This window comes from Bufo gargarizans, chromosome 8 (assembly GCF_014858855.1).
Source record: "Bufo gargarizans isolate SCDJY-AF-19 chromosome 8, ASM1485885v1, whole genome shotgun sequence".
Taxonomy (NCBI): domain Eukaryota; kingdom Metazoa; phylum Chordata; class Amphibia; order Anura; family Bufonidae; genus Bufo; species Bufo gargarizans.
In genome coordinates, this window is record NC_058087.1 from 27590442 (window position 1) to 27613987 (window position 23546).

Genomic DNA, 23546 nt, shown 5'->3' on the forward strand with positions numbered 1-23546 from the left:
GACCTGCTGGCTGTGTAAAGCCTGATCTTCCATTGTTCTTCTGAGTAAATAGGGGAGGAAACCTATGTTTAGTTATTGCCCAGACAAGCAGGTATTTTCATTATGTTTGTGGTTCCTGTGGATTGCTCAAAGTGACTGCGTTTCTTTGGCTGCCATTGTATGTTTTCGGTGAAAATAAAATGTATTTGACTTTTAAACTTTGGAAGCCTGTGACTGATGTCATTGCCAACCCCACCCACGGATCCCGATAGTTTGTAATATGCTTCGACCTCCCAGGAACCCAGTCACTTGACACTCCGGTTCTAAAAATCCAGGTGCCACAGACCATGTTGCAGCCTGGACTATGAATGGGAAATCACTTCCGCTGTGGATGCAGCAAGAACTATTCCTCTATTTGGCACATTCGTGGATGAGGTGGATGCAGGGAGTTTGAGCAGAGAAAGGAATAGTTCTGGCCCTATCTACAGTGGAAGTGACATCCCATTCATAGCCTAGGTCAGAAAACTGGTAAAGGAAGTTACGTTGGTAGAAGCTGGATTTTGACATGTGACTGTCTTCCTAAGTGGCCAAACCACGTGAGTTCGGAGCATTGAGAATGTTACAAACTTTACAGCATACTTGCAGAAAATTTTCAAGCAATGGTAACTGGCCGAAACTTATTTTAATGTATGCTAAAAGCCCTTCTAGTATGCTGTGAAATAATCTATACAATATACTACCCTGTATTACACATGACTGGTGGGGTTGGCATCTCTCAAATTTAGCCTAGCTTTTAGTGCTCACCCTCCACTAGTAATCGGGCCGAGCTCTGGCCTCCTGTGGTCTTCATCGTATAGATGTCTTCATCTTCAGGGCCCACATCATTGATGAGCAATGTACGATAAGCGTCCTCACTGGTGAACTGATACTTGTCTGAAGGAAGAATGACTTCACTGCCTTTCAGCCAAGTGACTCGAGCTCGGGCCGGACTGACCTTGCATTCAAATATCACACGATGACCTTGTAGAGCCGTCTTGTCCCTCAGTGATTTTACAATGCGGACCGGTAACTCTAGAGGAAGATTATATCAGACTGATATCAAAACTCAATGGAAATTATAGAGAGTACTGAGGGACAGAAATGAACACCAAACCGATGACACCTCTAGTCTGGTAACTATGGTATTATGTACTATTGTTGTACATAGGAGGCAGTATTATAGTAGTTATATTCTTGTGCATAGGAGGCAGTATTATAGTAGTTATATTCTTGTACATAGGAGCAGTATTATAGTAGTTATATTCTTGTACATAGGAGGCAGTATTATAGCAGTTATATTCTTGTACATAGGAGCAGTATTATAGTAGTTATATTCTTGTACATAGGAGCAGTATTATAGTAGTTATATTCTTGTACATAAGAGCAGTATTATAGTAGTTACATTTCTGTATATAGGAGCAGTATTATAGTAGTTATATTCTTGTGCATAGGAGGCAGTATTATAGTAGTTATATTCTTGGACATAGGAGCAGTATTATAGTAGTTATATTCTTGTACATAGGAGCAGTATTATAGTAGTTATATTCTTGTACATAGAAGGCAGTATTATAGTAGTTATATTCTTGTACATAGGAGCAGTATTATAGTAGTTATATTCTTGGAAATAGGAGGCAGTATTATAGTAGTTATATTCTTGTACATAGGAGGAAGTATTATAGTAGTTATTCTTGTACATAGGAGGCAGTATTATAGTAGTTATATTCTTGTACATAGGAGCAGTATTATAGTAGTTATATTCTTGTACATAGGAGCAGTATTATAGCAGTTATATTCTTGCACATAGGAGCAGTATTATAGTAGTTATATTTCTGTATATAGGAAGCAGTATTATAGTAGTTATATTCTCGTACATAGAAGCAGTATTATAGTAGTTATAATATTGTACATAGAAGCAGTATTATAGTAGTTACATTCTTGACTTGTAACTATGGTATTATGTACTATTGTTGTAACCACAGTAGTTTTATTTTTGCACATAGGAAGTAGTATTATAGTAGTTTTATTCTTGTAAATAGGAGGCAGTATTATAGTAGTTATATTCTTGTACATAGGAGCAGTATTATAGTGGTTATATTCCTGTACATAGGAGCAGTATTATAGCAGTAATATTCTTGTATATAAGAGCAGTATTATAGTAGTTATATTCTTGTACATAGGAGGCAGTATTATAGTAGTTATATTCTTGTACATAGGAGCAGTATTATAGTAGTTATATTCTTGTACATAGGAGCAGTATTATAGTAGTTATATTCTTGTACATAGGAGCAGTATTAGAGTAGTTATATTCTTGTACATAAAAGGCAGTATTATAGTAGTTATATTCTGGTACATAGGAGGCAGTATTATAGTAGTTATATTCTTGTACATAGGAGGCAGTATTAGAGTAGTTATATTCTTGTACATAGGAGCAATATTATAGTTATATTCATGTAAGTAGGAATAAATATTTTGAATACACTGAACTAGTGTCATACAGTCATCCACCAAAAATGCATTGGAAAGCAACAACCAATGCTCTGTGCCATGTTATATTATGGTGTCTGGAGTTACTGTTGCACTGATCGCTGAATTTCTTGATTTGGAAAGGTTTAATCTGCTGAAGAAACTCGCGTACAGAGGAGATTTTGCTTCTCACCTTTGACTTTGAGTTTAGCTCTTGACTCTACTCTTCTTGCTTGAAAGAGAATTTCTCCAGAGTCTTCACATTGAGCCCCACAAATAAGGAGAAAGTGTCTCCTTCCTACAGAAGCATGAAATACATTGCAGTGTTTAATAAAGATGAGGAGGAACGTTCTGGGAATGTGATCTGTTAGACGTTGTTAGGTTTTCCATTAATTTTGTCTTTTCAATTGAATGTAAAAGATCAGAGTTTTGGTCAAGATAGCTCTCAACTAAAGCTGGGGGCGCTATAGTATTACCGTCTATGAACAAATTTGCCAGTTGCAGTGGTGAACTGTGGTACTGCAAGTGAAGAATATATCTGAATTTTAGTGAAAATTAGAATAAACCATGTGTCAGAAATAACAGGAAAGGATCTACAAAATGAATATATAGGTCAGATAAAATAAAATAAGTTGCATCTACTAAGATGGGAGGCATTCCCTTTAACTTACTAGGGTTACCAGGGCATGGAAAATAGTGATAATAGGGGCAGAGACCTTTTCAACCACTCATTCCATTGAAGAAAACTACACTCAGCCGACAGCCTGTAACTTGAAATGGGGCAATCTATAAAATTCAACTGCACGGCAAGTGGAGATATGATAGAGTTTGGGTGTAACGTCCCGTTATGTCATAACAGAGGGCATATATTGTCCCCTATTTGTCAGTTTGGTAAATGCTTTACTATTGATTAAACGTTTTCTCTTGTGGGATAAATACCTTCTTGGCGAATCTTTGTTGTAGATGTTACTTTTATTTTCTCTCCATTTTTGATCCATTCTCCTTTGGCCTGGGCACAGGACAATTCGCAGATGAATGCCGCATTGTCGTTCTCCATGATCTCAACATCCTGCAGGTCTTTCAGCACTTGTGGCTCTTGCTCTGTGAAAACAAAAATTTAGAACATTTACAACCATTTTACTGGATGATGAGAAACTTCAGATTGGTTGCTATAGGTTATACAAGGTGGCCCACGAAAAAGTCGTCTGCCTCGTGCGATAGTATGACAAGATGAACGAGCAGGTGGGTTGTTTGTTTCATCACCCACAAGTCACAGAAGATGCTGAAAGTGGTCCCCGTTCATGTCTCTGCATCTTTGGGCAGGTCGGATTCTGTTGGCTGATACGGCTTGTGATACTACAGATGGTGTTTGTGATGTTCTCCTTGAGTTCCTCCAGGGGATGTGGATTGTTCGCGGACACTTTTATGTTTTAAATTTCCCCACAGATAAAAATCTAATGTGGACAAGTCTGGGGAACATGGTGGCCATTACCTCACTCACAGTTCGCTCCTCCGTAAATAGTTCATGAACCGTCCAGTGAGTTCCTTGAGGTGCGGCGTGGTGCCCCATCTTGTTGGACATTTTTTCTTCTGGCATTAGTTGGTTGTAAAACTCTTCACAGATGTCCAGGTAAATTGTGGCATTTACAGTTGGCTTGAAGAAAATTTGGCCCACTATTCGTGTTCCTGACACTGCACACCAAACACCAATTTTCTGGTCGTGAAAAGGTGTGACGTGAGTCAAATGGGGATTTTCAGCTGACCAGAACCTCGTATTGTGGGAATTTACGTGTCTTTCGTCCGTCATGAAGTACAGCAATGGGTCCAAATGTCTGTCAGCAATCATAGTCAGCAACTAAATCCAGTAATTGATACGTTTCGCTTTGTCAGGCTCTTTCAGTTCCTGCACACACGTTATTCGGTGCGGTTTCCGGCTCGCTGAAACGTTGTTCATAATACACCAACTTGCTGAGACAGTCTTCGAGGTGATTTTTGGGGGCTACTTGCAATCCGCTGCTGAATTTCATGCACAACTTCAGCCGTTCTGATTGATGGAGGCCTCGGTTTCTTCATGTTTACAACAGAGCCAGTTTGATATCATTTCCGAAGAAGACTCGGAATATAACGTTTCGCTGGTGGTTTTGTTCCTGGGGACTTGTCGGCAAAGGTCTCTTGTGTTTCCTTAATCGATCTGCTTCGTACATAGCTTTCCACAATCACTATTCGATGTTCCGTGGAGAACACCATCTTTCTGACACAATAGCCACTTGGATCAGACTGAATAATAAATCAGACTTAGTTGCCCATAGCAACCAATCAGAGCTCAGCTTTCAATTCCTACAGGGCTCTGAAAAAATGAAAGCTGAGCTCTGATTGGTTGTTGTGGACAACTAAGATATATTTGGAGATATTGGAGGCGGGCTACTTTTTTGTGGACCACCCTGTAGTACCTGTTCAGAAACATTCCTTACAGGGGCTGACTGGGAATTTATAGTGGTCCTGGATAAAAAAAAAAAAACATGTTATAGGAGGGTTTCAATTGACAGATTGCAGGGTCAACATAAGTAGGGAGAAAAAGGGGTGATACATCAATACCATAGTGCAGCACAAAATACCACCCAAGCAAAACCAAATACAAGAGTGCAGCACAAAATACTACCCCCTTACCCCTGCCACAGTAATCAACAGTATCTCTGTCCTAAGGATAACGATACACTTGAACTGAGGAGGACACCTGTGGTCACCAGCCAGGTATATGAGTACCTAGCGCTCCTAGCATTAATTAATACTGAGAGAATCAGATCATTATGTACCTGGCTGGTGGCCGTTAGGAGGGCTTATACTGCCACATGGGTATTGGCCCACCAGGAGAATTCCCTGTAGGGTCTATGGTCAGTCAACCTCTGGTTCCTTATTATCTACTGGCTACAGTATGTGGTGACATCTAGTAATCATAATTGCCAAAGGAATTCTGGATTGTGAACCCAACCCATGGGAAAAACTGCAAATGCCCAAAAAACAACTCAATTTGGTGTAAATATACACAAATCCAAGACCAGACCCCCCAAATAGACTCCCCAGATCCCCCAAACCTATACAGGCCCCAAACCAAACTCCTTCAAACTTACACAGGCCCCAAACTCCCTCTCAAGACTCCAGACCGGACTGCCTCTTAATTCAAACTCCTGATCAGAGTATCCCCAAAATACAGACCACAGACAAGATGTGCAGATACTCTCCTCTCCCTGTTTCGGCACCGATCTTCAGTCTTGGGCATTGACTCCCGAAAACATCCTGCTCTTCAGGGTGTCTCAGAGATCTCAGCTATTTTCAGGGGCCTCTGGGATATTCCAGGAGGGTTGGGAAGACTTACCAAGAACACGCAACGTGGCCGATGCACTCAAGTCATCCACATGGCATGTGTATGTCCCAGCATCCTGAGGGCCACACTGGCTAATATGAAGTATTCTCCGTCGTCCCACAGAAAACATACGGCACAATGTGCTCAGAACCAACTCTTTTCCATCCTGTAAGAGAACCAGAACATTTCTGAAAACCTACAGTCAAGATGCCCTTCAGAATTGTTCTCCTTTCTTCATATCTACAGGGGGCAGTATTATAATAGAGTAAGGAATAATTTTTCTTACCTTGCTCCAAGTCACAACTGCTTCTTGTTTGGAGACCTCACACTGGAATGTTGCTAGCCCAGACTCATTAACGACAAAGTCTTGTGGTGGTTGTGTAATGGTAAGTGGATGCTCAATGACAGTCAGCTGCCCCATGGTGCGTAAAGTATCGGTGGTAAAAGCAATCACTGAAGTATCTGGAAGCATTAGGTCTATAAGGCGCAAGAAATGCTGCCGTCCACTTGATCTGATGATGCACCGTTCATCAGAGGTCAGACGGATGCCTCCTTTCCACCATTCTCCTTTCAAATCATCATGAGACAATTCCACCGAAAACTCGATGTCACTTCCCTCCTTACATCGCAAATCAGTTAAACCTTTCTTTATTGCGATACTTCGGGCTGTTGTGAAGAATAACAAAAATAGTGAACCTAGAGTCATCTATTTGAGGAAATATGGTTTCCTAGAAAAACAATGAGACTTACGTAGCACATTCAAACGGCAATCGGTTCGGTCGTGGAGGCTTTCACAGGTGTACCTCCCTCTGTCAGATGCCTGGACACCATGGATGATAAGTGTATGGTTGTGCCCAGAGTCTTGAAGAGTAAACCTATCACTGGGCTGAATAACAACTCCCTGCTTCACCCAATGAACTTCTGCCTTCTCAGTGGTGACCCGGACCTCAAAAGTCACATCCTGTTCCTCTTCCACCTCTGTGTCTTCCAGCCCTTGAAGAAACATCACATGAGCTTCTGTGGGAAAAAAAACACAGTCTTGTTAAAGAACTCCAACAGTCCAACCCAAAAAATTCATGATCCATCACATTGAAAGTAAGAAGACTGGACATTTTTTATCTACTGTGACTCCCAGAGTGTCCCACATAACTGACCATGGTGTTGACATATCACACTCAGTATGCCAACCTCAGCCCTTGTGATGTGGGAACAACAATATGATCATCTCCAACAACACTACCAACTCCTCCAACATACTTTCTCTTCGGACCTAAGTCACCTCCTCTTTCCCTCAAGCAAAGACAGTTTGCCTAGATGGTACCGAGGAGGAAACACCAAAGAAGGGACATTCACCACAACTCCCAAAAACTGGTAGGTAATATCAACTCTTTTACATCCTGTGCATGAACGTAACCCTTCCTTGGATGGTTGCTTACAGATTGACATCAATGCGTAGGCCTTCTGTGCTCCAGGAACCAATGCAGATGATAGCAACACATCTTCTTACCTTGCACTCTTAGTCTTGCCCGTGAGATGAGCCCCTCGGCATTAGCAGTGATGGTGCCAGAATCAGACAAGCGACAGCCAGTCAAGGTTAGAGAGTGGCAAAGTCCATTACTTGCCATGCTGGCTCTTCGGTCTGAATTGACAGGGGATCCATTGAGTTCCCAGTGGAGGATCACATCATCCGGAGATACAACACATTTAAAGGTGGCAGTGTCTCCTTCCAGGACTGTGACGTTCTGGAGCTCAGTGATAAATTCAACTTGCCGTGGTGCTGAAGAGACACAACCATCAAAAACATTTAATTATATGTGATGTCCAATGACATCACCATGATAGAAACCAAAGCAAAAGTACAGAGATGGTCCATACACGACATATGGTTCCTTACCTTCCACATGGACTTCTGTATGTAATTGGTCAGTGCCAGCATCACAAGTGTATGTGCCAGAGTCTGAAGGTCGAACACTTTGTATGGTAATTTGCCGGTGAACTCCTCGAGATGTGATTTTGACTCGTCCTGCAGATACTATCTCCTCGCCATTTTTCAGCCAGCGCACCTTGAAATTTGGCCGAGATAGCTCACAGGAAAGAACCAGGTCATCCCCGGTCATCAAAGTATGGTGCTCTGGACTTCCAGTGTTGCCCACAATGGTGACCGGAGGAGCTAAGAGAGAAAAGAGAAAATTAAGGCTAAAAAATAGAATACACAAAATCACTACAAAATGACCGCCAAGCAAGTAGAAATGCAGCCCTTCTCAGCCGAAACAGCAAACGAAACGTCACTACGGGCAATGTCATCCGAGAATAGGCACTGACAGGGAGGCATTGCAAGCATGGGGGGGTGTTATGAGGCTTTGTGGAGGCATAGAACAGTATAATGGAGGCATGACAGGAGGAGGAAGGAGGCAAAGCAAGGACACAGAAGGGTGGATGAGGTTGATAAAGGAGGGCTCTGCAAATTTATGAAAAGTGGTTAGCTTGACTACAAGCAGGCAATGTGGGTTAGGCCAAGGAACCTGTTAATATGTTTGCTTTATTATGGAAATGAGCACATCAGCCTTCATAATGTAGGTGGCAAATATAATAGAAGGTGTCAGTAAAGAAGTTAGAGATTACACCCAACAATGTCTTTAGAATGATAACCTTTAAATGATATATACTGCATTACTGTGACAGCATCTCACCTGTCCCTACAAGCCTACGATAATTCCAGTCTAATATCAACAGTATATTTTTATACTGAACATACTGTACATAGGAGGCAGTATTATAGTAGTTATATTCCTGTGCATAGGAGGCAGTATTATAGTAGTTATATTCTTGTACGGAGGAGGCAGTATTATAGTAGTTATATTCTTGCACATAGGAGCAGTATTATAGTAGTTATATTCTTGTACATAGGAGCAGTATTATAGTAGTTATATCCTTGTACAAATGAGCAGTATTATAGTAGTTATATTCTTGTACATAGGAGGCAGTATTATAGTAGTTATATTCTTGTACATAGGAGCAGTATTATAGTAGTTATATTCTTGTACATAGGAGCAGTATTATAGCAGTTATATTCTTGTACGGAGGAGGCAGTATTATAGTAGTTATATTCTTGTACATAGGAGCAGTATTATAGTAGTTATATTCCTGTACATAGGAGGCAGTATTATAGTAGTTATATTCTTGTACATAGGAGCAGTATTATAATAGTTATATTCTTGTAGATAGAAGCAGTATTATAGTAGTTATATTATTGTACATAGGAGCAGTATTATAGTAGTTATAGTCTTGTACATAGGAGGCAGTATTATAGTAGTTATATTCTTGTATATAGGAGCAGTATTATAGTAGTTATATTATTATACATAGGGGCAGTATTATAGTAATTATACTCTTGTACATAGAAGGCAGTATTATAGTAGTTATAGTCTTGTACATAGGAGCAGTATTATAGTAGTTATATTCTTGTACATAGGGGCAGTATTATAGTAGTTATATTCTTGTTCATAGGAGCAGTATTATAGTAGTTATATTCTTGTACATAGGAGCAGTATTATAGTAGTTATATTCTTGTACATAGGGGCAGTATTATAGTAGTTATATTCTTGTATATAGGAGCAGTATTATAGTAGTTATATTCTTGTACATAGGAGGAGTATTATAGTAGTTATATTCTTGTACATAGGAGCAGTATTATAGTAGTTATATTCCTGTACATAGGAGGCAGTATTATAGTAGTTATATTCTTGTACATAGGAGCAGTATTATAATAGTTATATTCTTGTAGATAGAAGCAGTATTATAGTAGTTATATTATTGTACATAGGAGCAGTATTATAGTAGTTATATTCTTGTACATAGGAGCAGTATTATAGTAGATATATTCTGGTACATAGGAGGTAGTATTATAGGAGTAATATTCTTGTACACAGGGGCAGTATTTTAGCAGTTATATTCCTAAATATAGGAGGCAGTATTATATTAGTTCTATTCTTGTATATAGGAGCAGTATTATAGTAGTTTGTATTCCTGTATATAGGAGCAGTATTATAGTAGTTATATTTATGTATATAGGAGCAGTATTATAGTAGTTATATTCTTGTACATAGGAGCAGTATTATAGTAGTTATATTCTTGTACATAGGGGGCAGTATTATAGTAGTTATATTCCTGTACAAAGGAGCAGTATTATAGTAGTTATATTCTTGTACATACGAGCAGTATTATAGTAGTTATATTCTTATTCATAGGAGCAGTATTATAGTAGTTATATTCTTGTATATAAGTGGCAGTATTATAGTAGTTATAGTCTTGTACATAGGAGGCAGTATTATAGTAGTTATATTCTTGTATATAGGAGCAGTATTATAGTAGTTATATTATTATACATAGGGGCAGTATTATAGTAATTATACTCTTGTACATAGAAGGCAGTATTATAGTAGTTATAGTCTTGTACATAGGAGCAGTATTATAGTAGTTATATTCTTGTACATAGGGGCAGTATTATAGTAGTTATATTCTTGTTCATAGGAGCAGTATTATAGTAGTTATATTCTTGTACATAGGAGCAGTATTATAGTAGTTATATTCTTGTACATAGGGGCAGTATTATAGTAGTTATATTCTTGTATATAGGAGCAGTATTATAGTAGTTATATTCTTGTACATAGGAGGAGTATTATAGTAGTTATATTCTTGTACATAGGAGCAGTATTATAGTAGTTATATTCTTGTACATAGGAGCAGTATTATAGTAGTTATATTCTTGTACATAGGGGCAGTATTATAGTAGTTATATTCTTGTACATAGGAGCAGTATTATAGTAGTTATATTCTTGTACATAGGAGGCAGTATTATAGTAGTTATATTCTTGTACATAGGAGCAGTATTATAGTAGTTATATTCTTGTACATAGGGGCAGTATTATAGTAGTTATATTCTTGTATATAGGAGGCAGTATTATAGTAGTTATATTCTTGTATATAGGAGCAGTATTATAGTAGTTATATTATTATACATAGGGGGCAGTATTATAGTAATTATATTCTTGTACATAGAAGGCAGTATTATAGTAGTTATATTCTTGTACATAAGAGCAGTATTATAGTAGTTATATTCTTGTACATAGGAGCAGTATTATAGTAGTTATATTCTTGTACATAGGAGGCAGTATTATAGTAGTTATATTCTTGTACATAGGAGCAGTATTATAGTAGTTATATTCTTGTACATAGGAGGCAGTATTATAGTAGTTATATTCTTGTACATAGGAGCAGTATTATAGTAGCTATATTCTTGTACATAGGAGGCAGTATTATAGTAATTATATTCTTGTACATAGAAGGCAGTATTATAGTAGTTATATTCTTGTACATAAGAGCAGTATTATAGTAGTTATATTCTTGTACATAGGAGCAGTATTATAGTAGTTATATTCTTGTACATAGGAGCAGTATTATAGTAGTTATATTCTTGTACATAGGAGCAGTATTATAGTACTTATATTCTTGTACATAGGGAGCAGTATTATAGTAGTTATATACTTGTACATAGGAGCAGTATTATAGTAGTTATATTCTTGTACATAGGAGGCAGTATTATAGTAGTTATATTCTTGTACATAGGAGCAGTATTATAGTAGTTATATTATTGTACACAGGAGCAGTATTATAGTAGTTATATTCTTGTACATAGGAGGCAGTATTATAGTAGTTATATTCTTGTACATAGGAGCAGTATTATAGTAGTTATATTTTTGTACATAGGAGGCAGTATTATAGTAGTTATATTCTTGTACATAGGAGGCAGTATTATAGTAGTTATATTCTTGTACATAGGAGCAGTATTATAGTAGTTATATTCTTGTACATAGGAGCAGTATTATAGTAGTTATATTCTTGTACATAGGAGCAGTATTATAGTAGTTATATTCTTGTACATAGGAGCAGTATTATAGTAGTTATATTCTTGTACATAGGAGCAGTATTATAGTAGTTATATTCTTGTACATAGGAGCAGTATTATAGTAGTTATATTCTTGTACATAGGAGCAGTATTATAGTAGTTATAGTCTTGTACATAGGAGGCAGTATTATAGTAGTTATATTCTTGTATATAGGATCAGTATTATAGTAGTTATATTCTTGTACATAGGAGCAGTATTATAGTAGTTATATTCTTGTACATAGGAGCAGTATTATAGTAGTTATATTCTTGTACATAGGAGCAGTATTATAGTAGTTATATTCTTGTACATAGGAGCAGTATTATAGTAGTTATAGTCTTGTACATAGGAGGCAGTATTATAGTAGTTATATTCTTGTATATAGGATCAGTATTATAGTAGTTATATTCTTGTACATAGGAGCAGTATTATAGTAGTTATATTCTTGTACATAGGAGCAGTATTATAGTAGTTATAGTCTTGTACATAGGAGGCAGCACACCACCCCAAAAATATTTGCTGCACTATTATTGCTAATCTGTACAGTGACTGGAATTGCTTTTGATTTCTCACATTTTATTAAATTATTTGTTTTTTGTATTTTCCAGACCATAAAGTGTTGTAAGTCATTGCATTTCTTTTAAAGGTGATTACATCCAAGAGACTTTGATGGGTGAGGCTGACATTTAACATGTCAGAGGGATGCAATTTGGGTGTCTCACAGCATAGGCTGGGGAAAGGGGTATGCAGGGATTTGGGTGTTAGGGGGATATAATGCAGGAGGGTGTTGGTTGCAGTGCCTCTTCGTCACTCCTGTTACCTCCCACAGTGACATAAAAGCTGAAGCTGTCGTTGCGACCATCGCACAGATATTCCCCCGCGTCATCACGCACTGCTCCAAGGATGGTCAGTGAGCGCTCCGCTCCCCTCTCCTCCATTAGTATGTGCGGATTGTCCTGTAGTCGCTCGCCGTCCTTGTACCATCTCACTTCAGAGTCAGATCGGGACAGAGAGAGTGCCAGCCTGAGGTCCTCAGACACAGTGCACACCCTCCGCGGCATGATCTGGTCACGCTCTAAGAACATCACTACAGTCTCTTCCAAGAACCAAACACCGAGAGGAATTAAGAGTCCCAGTTGATAACGGAGGGGGGACAGAATCTAACTGCAGTTTCAATCCCCCTTTCAATTAGGTTGCAAGCAAATTGTATTTACAAGAATGATGAGAAAAGGCAAGTAAGGCAATGATCACACCACATATGCAGCAGAAAATCACACAAGACATTCACCACCACGGTGGGTACAGCTGGCATGAAGGCCATCTTCCTAAATTTCCCCAATAAATCTGATTACTAATGCAGGCTGAGATGGGGAATACCATGAAATGCCATGCCCCCTTACTCTGCTGTCAGATGTGGGATACGGGTTTTAAAGGCAATATGTCCCTAAAAATCTAGTCTGTCTCTGTATATTATGGGCCTCAGACAGCAGAGCACACTGATGGGCCTAGAAGTATGCTAAAGTTATTTTCTTAAAGGGATACTTCCATCCCAATTTTTTTTTAAGCACATATTAACTGTCTACATATGAATATTCTATGTATTTTTTATTTAAGAAAAAATGGGTGGATGGCTTTCTGGATATAATATTTTGAAGTCTACCTGTTCTTTGTTTGGACCTTTAGCACAGCAGATCACTCTCCATCCGACCATCGCTGTGGTCCGAGACTGGCCCCCACTAATTATCACAATGCTCTCCTGTGCGTCATCTTAGCATTTAAGGTTGAAGAACACTGGTGTAGAGGTGCTTCACACCTCCCTTAGGGTTCTTTCACACTTGCGTTTTTCTTTTCCGGCATAGAGTTTCGTCCTAGGGGCTCTATACCGGAAAAGAACTGAACAGTTTTAGGCTACTTTCACACCTGCGTTCGATCGGATCCGTTCTGAACTGATCCGCTCCTATAATGCAGACGTTTGCATCCGTTCAGAACGGATCCGTCTGCATTATAACTTAGAAAAATTTCTAAGTGTGAAAGTAGCCTGAGCGGATCCGTTCAGACTTTACATTGAAAGTCAATGGGGGACGGATCCGCTTGAAGATTGAGCCATATGGTGTCATCTTCAAGCGGATCCGTCCCCATTGACTTACATTGTAAGTCGGAACGGATCCGCTCGCCTCCGCACGGCCAGGCGGACACCCGAACGCTGCTTGCAGCGTTCAGGTGTCCGCTCACTGAGCGGAGCAGAGGCTGAGCGCTGGCAGGCGGATGCATTCTCAGTGGATCCGCCTCCACTGAGAATGCATTAGGGCCAGGCGGCTGCGTTCAGGGCCGCTTGTGAGCCCCTTCAAACGGAGCTCACGAGCGGACACCTGAACGCAGGTGTGAAAGGAGCCTAATCCCTATGCATTTTGAATGGAGAGTGATCCGTTCAGTTTGCATCAGGATGTCTTCAGTTTAGTCATTTTGACTGATCAGGCAAAAGATAAAACTGCAGCATGCTACGGTTTTATCTCCGGCGAAAAAAACGGATGCCATTTTTTTCGATAGGAATTTATTAGTGCCGGATCCGTCCTTCTGATCTGCGCATGCGCATTTCAATGCATTTTTAAGACTGATCAGGATCCTGATAAATGCCATCAGTTGGCCTACGTTTTGCCGGATCCGGCAGGCAGTTTCGGCGACGGAACTGCTTGCCGGATCACTCTGCCGCAAGTGTAAAAAAAATAGCCTTAGCGAGCCACCATATCCAGCACCACCATGGAGATGTAGACCTGATCTTTGACCAACAGATGAGGGGACACACATGACAGATGATTTACCAACATCAAGAGACATTTATCAAAAACTGAAGTAGCTGTTCATTAGTTATCACTGAAGATGTCTATGATTTCCAAGTTCTTATATCACGTAATCACAAATGAGATTTGATATATAATAAAGTATCTTTGCAATGGCCGGAGTTCTGCCGCATCCCCTGCACAGACAGAGTAATGATAACATTCTGGCTGTTTATTCCCTGCCTAATCGAACCTGTGTTATTCGGGTGGTTTTTGCTTTAGTTTTTTTTCCATTTTAATAGAATATTGAATAAAGTATTTGTTATTTAAACGTTTCTTTAAGCAGTGAGGTCCTATCAACAGCCATCACTAGGGAGAGCTTACTGTATATGCACTGAATGTAAAGGGAGTCTGTCACCAGAAAAATCCCTGATGAACCAGGCACAATGGCTTTTTTGGAAAGTAATGAGAAAAAGTACTTTTAATGTATATGCATGGGGCAGTATATTGTGCTGCACTGTGGTATATAGTTCTGCTGGGGCAGTATTTTGTGCTGCACTGTGGTATTTGGCTCTGCTGGGGCAGTATATTGTGCTGCACTGTGGTATATAGTTCTGCTGGGGCAGTATATTTTGTGCTGCACTGTGTTATCTGGTTCTGCTGGGGCAGTATATTGTGCTGCACTGTGGTATATAGTTCTGCTGGGGCAGTATATTGTGCTGCACTGTGGTATATAGTTTTGCTGGGGCAGTATATTGTGCTGCACTGTGTTATCTGGTTCTACTGGGGTGGTATATTGTGCTGCACTGTGGTATCTGGTTCTGCTGGGGCGGTATAATGTGCTGCACTGTGGTATATAGTTCTGCTTGGCAGTATATTGGGGTTCTGTTGGGGCAGTATACTGTGCTGCACTGTGTTATCTGGTTCTGCTAGGGCGGTATATTGTGCTGCACTGTGGTATATGGTTCTGCTGGGGCAGTATATTGTGCTGCACTGTGTTATCTGGTTCTGCTGGGGCGATATATTGTGCTGCACTGTGGTATATAGTTCTGCTGGGGCAGTTTATTGTGCTGCACTGTGTTATCTGGTTCTGCTGGGGCGGTATATTGTGCTGCACTGTGGTATACAGTTCTGCTGGGGCGGTATATTGTGCTGCACTGTGGTATATAGCTCTGCTGGGGCAGTATACTGTGCTGCACTGTGTTATCTGGTTCTGCTGGGGCGGTATATTGTGCTGCACTGTGGTATATAGTTCTGCTGGGGCAGTATATTGTGCTGCACTGTGGTATCTGGTTCTGCTGGGGCAGTATACTGTGCTGCACTGTGTTATCTGGTTCTGCTGGGGCAGTATATTGTGCTGCACTGTGGTAAATAATTCTGCTGGGGCAGTATATTGTGCTGCACTGTGGTATATAGTTCTGCTGGGGCAGTATACTGTGCTGCACTGTGTTATCTGGTTCTGCTGGGGCAGTATATTGTGCTGCACTGTGGTAAATAATTCTGCTGGGGCAATATATTGTGCAGCACTGTGGTATATAGTTCTGCTGGGGCAGTATATTGTGCTGCACTGTGTTATCTGATTCTGCTGGGGCTGTATTTTGTGCTGCACTGTGGTATATAGTTCTGCTGGGGCAGTATACTGTGCTGCACTGTGTTATCTGGTTCTGCTGGGGCGGTATATTGTGCTGCACTGTGGTATATAGTTCTGCTGGGGCAGTATATTGTGCTGCACTGTGGTATATAATTCTGCTGGGGCAGTATATTGTGCTGCACTGTGGTATATAATTCTGCTGGGGCAGTATATTGTGCTGCACTGTGGTATATAGTTCTGCTGGGGCAGTATATTGTGCTGCACTGTGGTATATAGTTCTGCTGGGGCAGTATATTGTGCTGCACTGTGGTATCTGGTTCTGCTGGGGCAGTATATTGTGCTGCACTGTGGTATCTGGTTCTGCTGGGGCGGTATATTGTGCTGTACTGTGGTATATAGTTCTGCTTGCAGTATATTGTGCTACACTGTGGTATATAGTTCTGCTGGGGCGGTATATTGTGCTGCACTGTGGTATCTGGCTCTGCTGGGGCAGTATATTGTGCTTCACTGTGTTATCTGGTTCTGCTGGGGCAGTATATTGTGCTGCACTGTGGTATATAGTTCTGCTGGGGCAGCATATTGTGCTGCACTGTGGTATATAGTTCTGCTGGGGCAGTATATTGTGCTGCACTGTGTTATCTGGTTCTGCTGGGGCGGTATATTGTGCTGCACTGTGGTATCTGGCTCTGCTGGGGCAGTATATTGTGCTGCACTGTGTTATCTGGTTCTGCTGGGGCGGTATATTGTGCTGCACTGTGGTATATAGTTCTGCTGGGGCAGTATATTGTGCTGCACTGTGGTATATAATTCTGCTGGGGCAGTATATTGTGCTGCACTGTGGTATATAGTTCTGCTGGGGCAGTATATTGTGCTGCACTGTGGTATATAGTTCTGCTGGGGCAGTATATTGTGCTGCACTGTGGTATATAGTTCTGCTGCGGCAGTATATTGTGCTGCACTGTGGTATCTGGTTCTGCTGGGGCAGTATATTGTGCTGCACTGTGGTATCTGGTTCTGCTGGGGCAGTATATTGTGCTGCACTGTGGTATATAGTTCTGCTTGCAGTATATTGTGCTACACTGTGGTATATAGTTCTGCTGGGGCGGTATATTGTGCTGCACTGTGGTATCTGGCTCTGCTGGGGCAGTATATTGTGCTGCACTGTGTTATCTGGTTCTGCTGGGGCAGTATATTGTGCTGCACTGTGGTATATAGTTCTGCTGGGGCAGTATATTGTGCTGCACTGTGGTATATAGTTATGCTGGAGCAGTATATTGTGCTGCACTGTGGTATCTGGTTCTGCTGGGGCAGTATATTGTGCTGCACTGTGGTATCTGGTTCTGCTGGGGCGGTATATTGTGCTGCACTGTGGTATATAGTTCTGCTTGCAGTATATTGTGCTACACTGTGGTATATAGTTCTGCTGGGGCGGTATATTGTGCTGCACTGTGGTATCTGGCTCTGCTGGGGCAGTATATTGTGCTTCACTGTGTTATCTGGTTCTGCTGGGGCAGTATATTGTGCTGCACTGTGGTATATAGTTCTGCTGGGGCAGTATATTGTGCTGCACTGTGGTATATAGTTCTGCTGGGGCAGTATATTGTGCTGCACTGTGGTATATAATTCTGCTGGGGCAGTATATTGTGCTGCACTGTGGTATATAGTTCTGCTGGGGCAGTATATTGTGCTGCACTGTGGTATATAGTTCTGCTGGGGCAGTATATTGTGCTGCACTGTGGTATCTGGTTCTGCTGGGGCAGTATATTGTGCTGCACTGTGGTATCTGGTTCTGCTGGGGCGGTATATTGTGCTGCACTGTGGTATATAGTTCTGCTTGCAGTATATTGTGCTACACTGTGGTATATAGTTCTGCTGGGGCGGTATATTGTGCTGCACTGTTGTATCTGGCTCTGCTGGGGCAGTATATTGTGCTGCACTGTGTTATCTGGTTCTGCTGGGGCAGTATATTGTGCTGCACTGTGGTATATAGTTCTGCTGGGGCAGTATATTGTGCTGCACTGTGGTATATAGTTCTGCTGGGGCAGTATATTGTGCTGCACTGTGTTATCTGGTTCTGCTGGGGCGGTATATTGTGCTGCACTGTGGTATATAGTTCTGCTGGGGCAGTATATTGTGCTGCACTGTGGTATATAATTCTGCTGGGGCAGTATATTGTGCTGCACTGTGTTATCTGGCTCTGCTGGGGCGGTATATTGTGCTGCACTGTGGTATCTGGTTCTGCTGGGGCAGTATATTGTGCTGCACTGTGGTATCTGGTTCTGCTGGGGCAGTATATTGTGCTGCACTGTCTTATCTCGCTCTGCTGGGGCGGTATATTGTGCTGCACTGTGGTATCTGGTTCTGCTGGGGCAGTATATTGTGCTGCACTGTGGTATCTGGTTCTGCTGGGGCAGTATATTGTGCTGCACTGTGGTATCTGGTTCTGCTGGGGCAGTATATTGTGCTGCACTGTGGTATCTGGCTCTGCTGGGGCAGTATATTGTGCTGCACTGTGGTATCTGGTTCTGCTTGGGCAGTATATTGTGCTGCACTGTGTTATCTGGCTCTGCTGGGGCAGTATATTGTGCTGCACTGTGGTATCTGGTTCTGCTGGGGCAGTATATTGTGCTGCACTGTGTTATCTGGCTCTGCTGGGGCAGTATATTGTGCTGCACTGTGGTGTTTGGTTCTGCTGGGGCGGTATATTGTGCTGCACTGTGGTATCTGGTTCTGCTGGGGCGGTATATTGTGCTGCACTGTGGTATCTGGCTCTGCTGGGGCAGTATATTGTGCTGCACTGTGTTATCTGGTTCTGCTGGGGCAGTATATTGTGCTGCACTGTGGTATATAGTTCTGCTGGGGCAGTATATTGTGCTGCACTGTGTTATCTGGTTCTGCTGGGGCAGTATATTGTGCTGCACTGTGTTATCTGGTTCTGCTGGGGCAGTATATTGTGCTGCACTGTGGTATCTGGCTCTGCTGGGGCAGTATATTGTGCTGCACTGTGGTATCTGGCTCTGCTGGGGCAGTATATTGTGCTGCACTGTGGTATCTGGTTCTGCTGGGGCAGTATATTGTGCTGCACTGTGGTATATAATTCTGCTGGGGCAGTATATTGTGCTGCAATGTGGTATCTGGTTCTGCTGGGGCGGTATATTGTGCTGCACTGTGGTATCTGGTTCTGCTGGGGCAGTATATTGTGCTGCACTGTGGTATCTGGTTCTGCTGGGGCAGTATATTGTGCTGCAATGTGGTATCTGGTTCTGCTAGGGCAGTATATTGTGCTGCACTGTGTTATCTGGTTCTGCTGGGGCAGTATATTGTGCTGCACTGTGGTATCTGGTTCTGCTGGGGCAGTATATTGTGCTGCACTGTGGTATCTGGCTCTGCTGGGGCCGTATATTGTGCTGCACTGTGGTATCTGGTTCTGCTGGGGCAGTATATTTTGTTGCACTGTGGTATTGCTGGCTCCACCTTCTGTCAATTTGGACCCGCCTACAACATGGGGCCAGTTTAATCCCCAGTCCGCCCCTGCCTATCCCTCAGCAATCTACCAGACCAGCTCCTGTCTCTAGCTGAACTCCTAATCTAATCTCCGTATCTCATGCACTAGAGCTGATTTTCAGAAGGTAAATGAACATCTCAGAATGTTTTCAATGTACAGAAAAGGTCCTATAATAATTACAGCAGCTCCTGTGCTGTACAGAAAAGGTCCTATAATAATTACAGCAGCTCCTGTGCTGTACAGAAAAGGTCCTATAATATATACAGCAGCTCCTGTGCTGTACAGAAAAGGTCCTATAATATATACAGCAGCTCCTGTGCTGTACAGAGATACAAAAGGAGAGTTTGTCCTTCTATGGTTAATCTTCTGCCTTCTTTTCTGTTCATCTGTTTTAATTTTTATCTAACTTTATTTTTAAATGCATTTTATTTCATTTTAATATAAATATTAGTTATTGTAATAACTCATTTTGTTGGTTTTGACTTGGATTCCAGCACCACAATCAAAAGATACAATTTGAATTTATTACACTATACTCAGATCTATCACAATAAAATGGTTTTGTTTGTTTTTTATATAGAAAGTAAATAAATAAGTAAAAACAATCAAAAATATAAAAAATGTAAACAGTGAAGTACAATGAAAACGCTACTCCAGTGTTTGATCGGCACACATCCACACGTCTTTATAAGTTCTTACCATCAACATGAACCTGGAAGGCCCGAGAGTCGGTTCCCACGCTGCACTTGTACTCTCCGGCGTGCTCTGGCTGCGCATGCACCAGGCTTAGAGAGCACTTCTCTTCCTCATCGTCCAGAGTCAGATTCCCATCTGGTGTCACTTCTGTCCCATTCTTAAACCAACGAATGACATCAGGTGTGCGAGACAGCACACACTGTATGGACAGGGGGTCCCCCTCAGTCACGTGCAGTACAGGAGGGGAGCAGCCGCTGCTTACAAACTTGGCAGGAGGTTCTGCATAATGTTAATAAAAGCACAAAGGAAACAAAGTAAAAAAAAATGGGGTCCTCATTGTTATCAATAATCAGGTTAATGGGGCATTTTTTTTTATATCTGCATTTTAGTCATTTTGGACTAAAAATAATTTCTTCAGTCGGTCTTTATTAAAAGTGTTCAGCTGTTTCGGAGATACAGGGTTAAAAATGAGTCTGTTTTCTTTGAATCCCATCATCTGACAGCCCATGAATAGCTCTATAGATCTCTGATCTCCTTACAAACACTCAAAGCACTCTGATAACTGATAAGAATATGGCTCATATAACTGTTTATGAGGTCAGGAGATCACAGATAAGTGCTACCAATAAGACATCAGATGACGGGATGCAAAGAAAGCAGAAACTGATTGCAAACAGACTGATTTTTAACCCTGTTTCTCAGAAATGGCTGAACATTTTTAATAAAAAGTATATCACAATCAATAAATATAGTGGCACACCCCTGTAGCACTATGGTTTTACCAAGGGTGCGTTATCCATTGGCTGACCCACTACCAATTGGCAATTTTTCATATATTTTTAAATAAAGAGCTTGTGAAAAATTATTTTTAGCATAAAATTTGTAATAAAAAGCCAGGCATATATAACACATATGCACTTGGCTTTTTATTACACACACACCTCCTGACGAAGCCAGTAGGTGAAACTCGCGTCCAGGTGGACTTGTTTGTCTAGCGATGTGTTCTCCATCATGTCACAGGGTAGGCATTACTGATATTGTGTATGTCATCTTTTCTCTGTTTTTACTCATGTAGTTGCGAATTCAGTTTATTTTCTGTTGGTCAGTAAGTTGGTCAGGAAATGTGCATATATATATATGTCGTTGTATATCCTGTATATACCATTTATTGGTTACTATTATCATTTAGCACCGTAGATGGTTTCTTTCCATTTAGGGTACTTTCACACTAGCGTTTTCCAGCATAGAGTTCCGTCCTAGGGGCTCAATACCGGAAAATAACTGATCAGGCATATCCACATGCATTCAGAATGGAGAGTAATCCGTTCAGTTTGCATCAGGATGTCTTCAGTTCAGTCGTTTTGACTGATCAGGCAAAAGAGAAAACCGCAGCATGCTACGGTTTTATCTCCGGTGAAAAAAACTGAAGACATGCTTGAACGCCGGATCCGGAGTTTTTTCCCATAGGAATGTATTAGTGCCGGATCCGGCATTCAAAATACCGGAATGCCGGATCCGTCCTTCCGGCCTGCGCATGCGCAGACCGGTAAAAATGTGAAAAAATATACAAGACGGATCCGTCTGTCCGCATGACAAGCGGAGAGACGGATCCGTCCTTGCAATGCATTTGTGAGATGGATCCGTATCCGTCTCACAAATGCTTTCAGTCAGCGGCAGATCGGCGGATCCGGCGGCCAGTTCCGACTACGGAACTGCCTGCTGGATCACACTGCCGCAAGTGTGAAAGTACCCTTATTAGCACATTATTTAGCACGTCTCTTGACCTATTTACCAGACCATAATTCTCTATTGTGTAAATGTTTTCCTTATTTTTGAGTTTTCATCATTCTGCACTACACTTACCTGTTATGACATTGATGGTGGACTATGTGTATCTCTAACAATATCCAGCATGCTTCTGAGATAATTGGATTTTTGTACTTACCGTAAAATCCCTTTCTCGTTCAATTCATTGGGGGGCATAGCACCATGGGTATACGCCCAGCTACCACTAGGAGGCGACACTAGATATGAAAAAGGTCGGCTCTGCCCAGGTGGGCTATACCCTCTCCACAGACACTAGGCTAATCAGTTGGTACCAATAGCAGTAGGAGAGAGAAACAAAAGCAAAGAACCAACATATCCTGGACCGGGGAAGGAAGAAGAACATCGGCCCGGTAACAAAAAGAGAAATGAAAACAAAGGGTGGAATCTGTGTCCGACAATTAATTAAACGAGAAAGGGATTTTACGGTAAGTGCAAAAATCCAATTTTCTCGTTAATGCCATTGGGGGACACAGCACCATGGGATGTCCCAAAGCAGTCCCCAAGGGTGGGAAGGAAATCTCATGCAAAAAGTTGGGCACGGAGGTGCAGGAGAACCATGTGACCCAACAGGACCAGGAGAGGGCATAGCATGGAATGGCAGATAGAAAAAAGCAAAAAAAAAGTAGCAGCAAGACCTGCAGGAGAAGAGCAGGTGGTGTCTGCCTCCTACGGACACTAGACTAAAACTGATTAGCCTAGTGTCTGTGGAGAGGGTATAGCCCAGCCCACCTGGGCGGAGCCAACCTTTTTTCATATCTAGTGTCGCCTCCTAGTGGTAGCTGGGCGTATATCCATGGTGCTGTGTCCCCCAATGACATTAGCGAGAAATATGTTTTAATTGAGATTTTGGACTAATAAACGAATTGATATTTTTATATTTTGCCTTGCTCGATTTTTCATGTTGTGGTTTTGTATATGGTGTGGAGCAAGACTTCTCACTTTTCATGTGGGCATATGTAGGTGTTATTCTCACGGAGCTAATGGAGCTGAGCTACAAAGCAGCCAAAAAGGAAAATACACAGCAGGTAATCAATCCCTGTACTGACTTATCCAGCATTTCTAAACTACTTAATGGATGGTTGCTTTAGCCCCTTCACGACATCCGCCATACATGTACGACGGATGTTGGGTCTTTAAAGATGGCGCCCGCTCCAGAGGCGAGTGAGTGCCATAGCTAGCGGGTGCCTGCTGTTTCATACAGCTAATGTCCGCGATCGGCGTTTATGCCGATCATGAACATTTAACCACTCAGATGCCCCTCAAATGAGCCTGAGCCTGTACTAGGCTTCCAGGTTCATTACTTGTATATTACAATTCAGGGCAGCAGGTGGCAATACTGAATTGTAATATAACTATTTCTGTA

The 23546-nt window shown here is 41.4% G+C and overlaps 1 protein-coding gene across 1 annotated transcript in view; it reads right to left on the bottom strand.

Moving 5' to 3' along the window:
* Positions 1–23546, bottom strand: part of OBSL1 (obscurin like cytoskeletal adaptor 1) — a 60920-nt gene that overhangs the window by 2972 nt on the left and 34402 nt on the right. Inside the window, exons 17-25 of the mRNA XM_044304375.1 lie at positions 20360–20635; positions 7737–8012; positions 7350–7619; positions 6593–6859; positions 6129–6508; positions 5855–6008; positions 3421–3582; positions 2675–2779; positions 784–1050 (exon numbers count right to left, since the gene is read on the bottom strand). Of these exons, the coding sequence (XP_044160310.1) occupies positions 784–1050; positions 2675–2779; positions 3421–3582; positions 5855–6008; positions 6129–6508; positions 6593–6859; positions 7350–7619; positions 7737–8012; positions 20360–20635 (2157 nt within the window). The remainder of the gene's footprint in view (positions 1–783; positions 1051–2674; positions 2780–3420; positions 3583–5854; positions 6009–6128; positions 6509–6592; positions 6860–7349; positions 7620–7736; positions 8013–20359; positions 20636–23546) is intronic.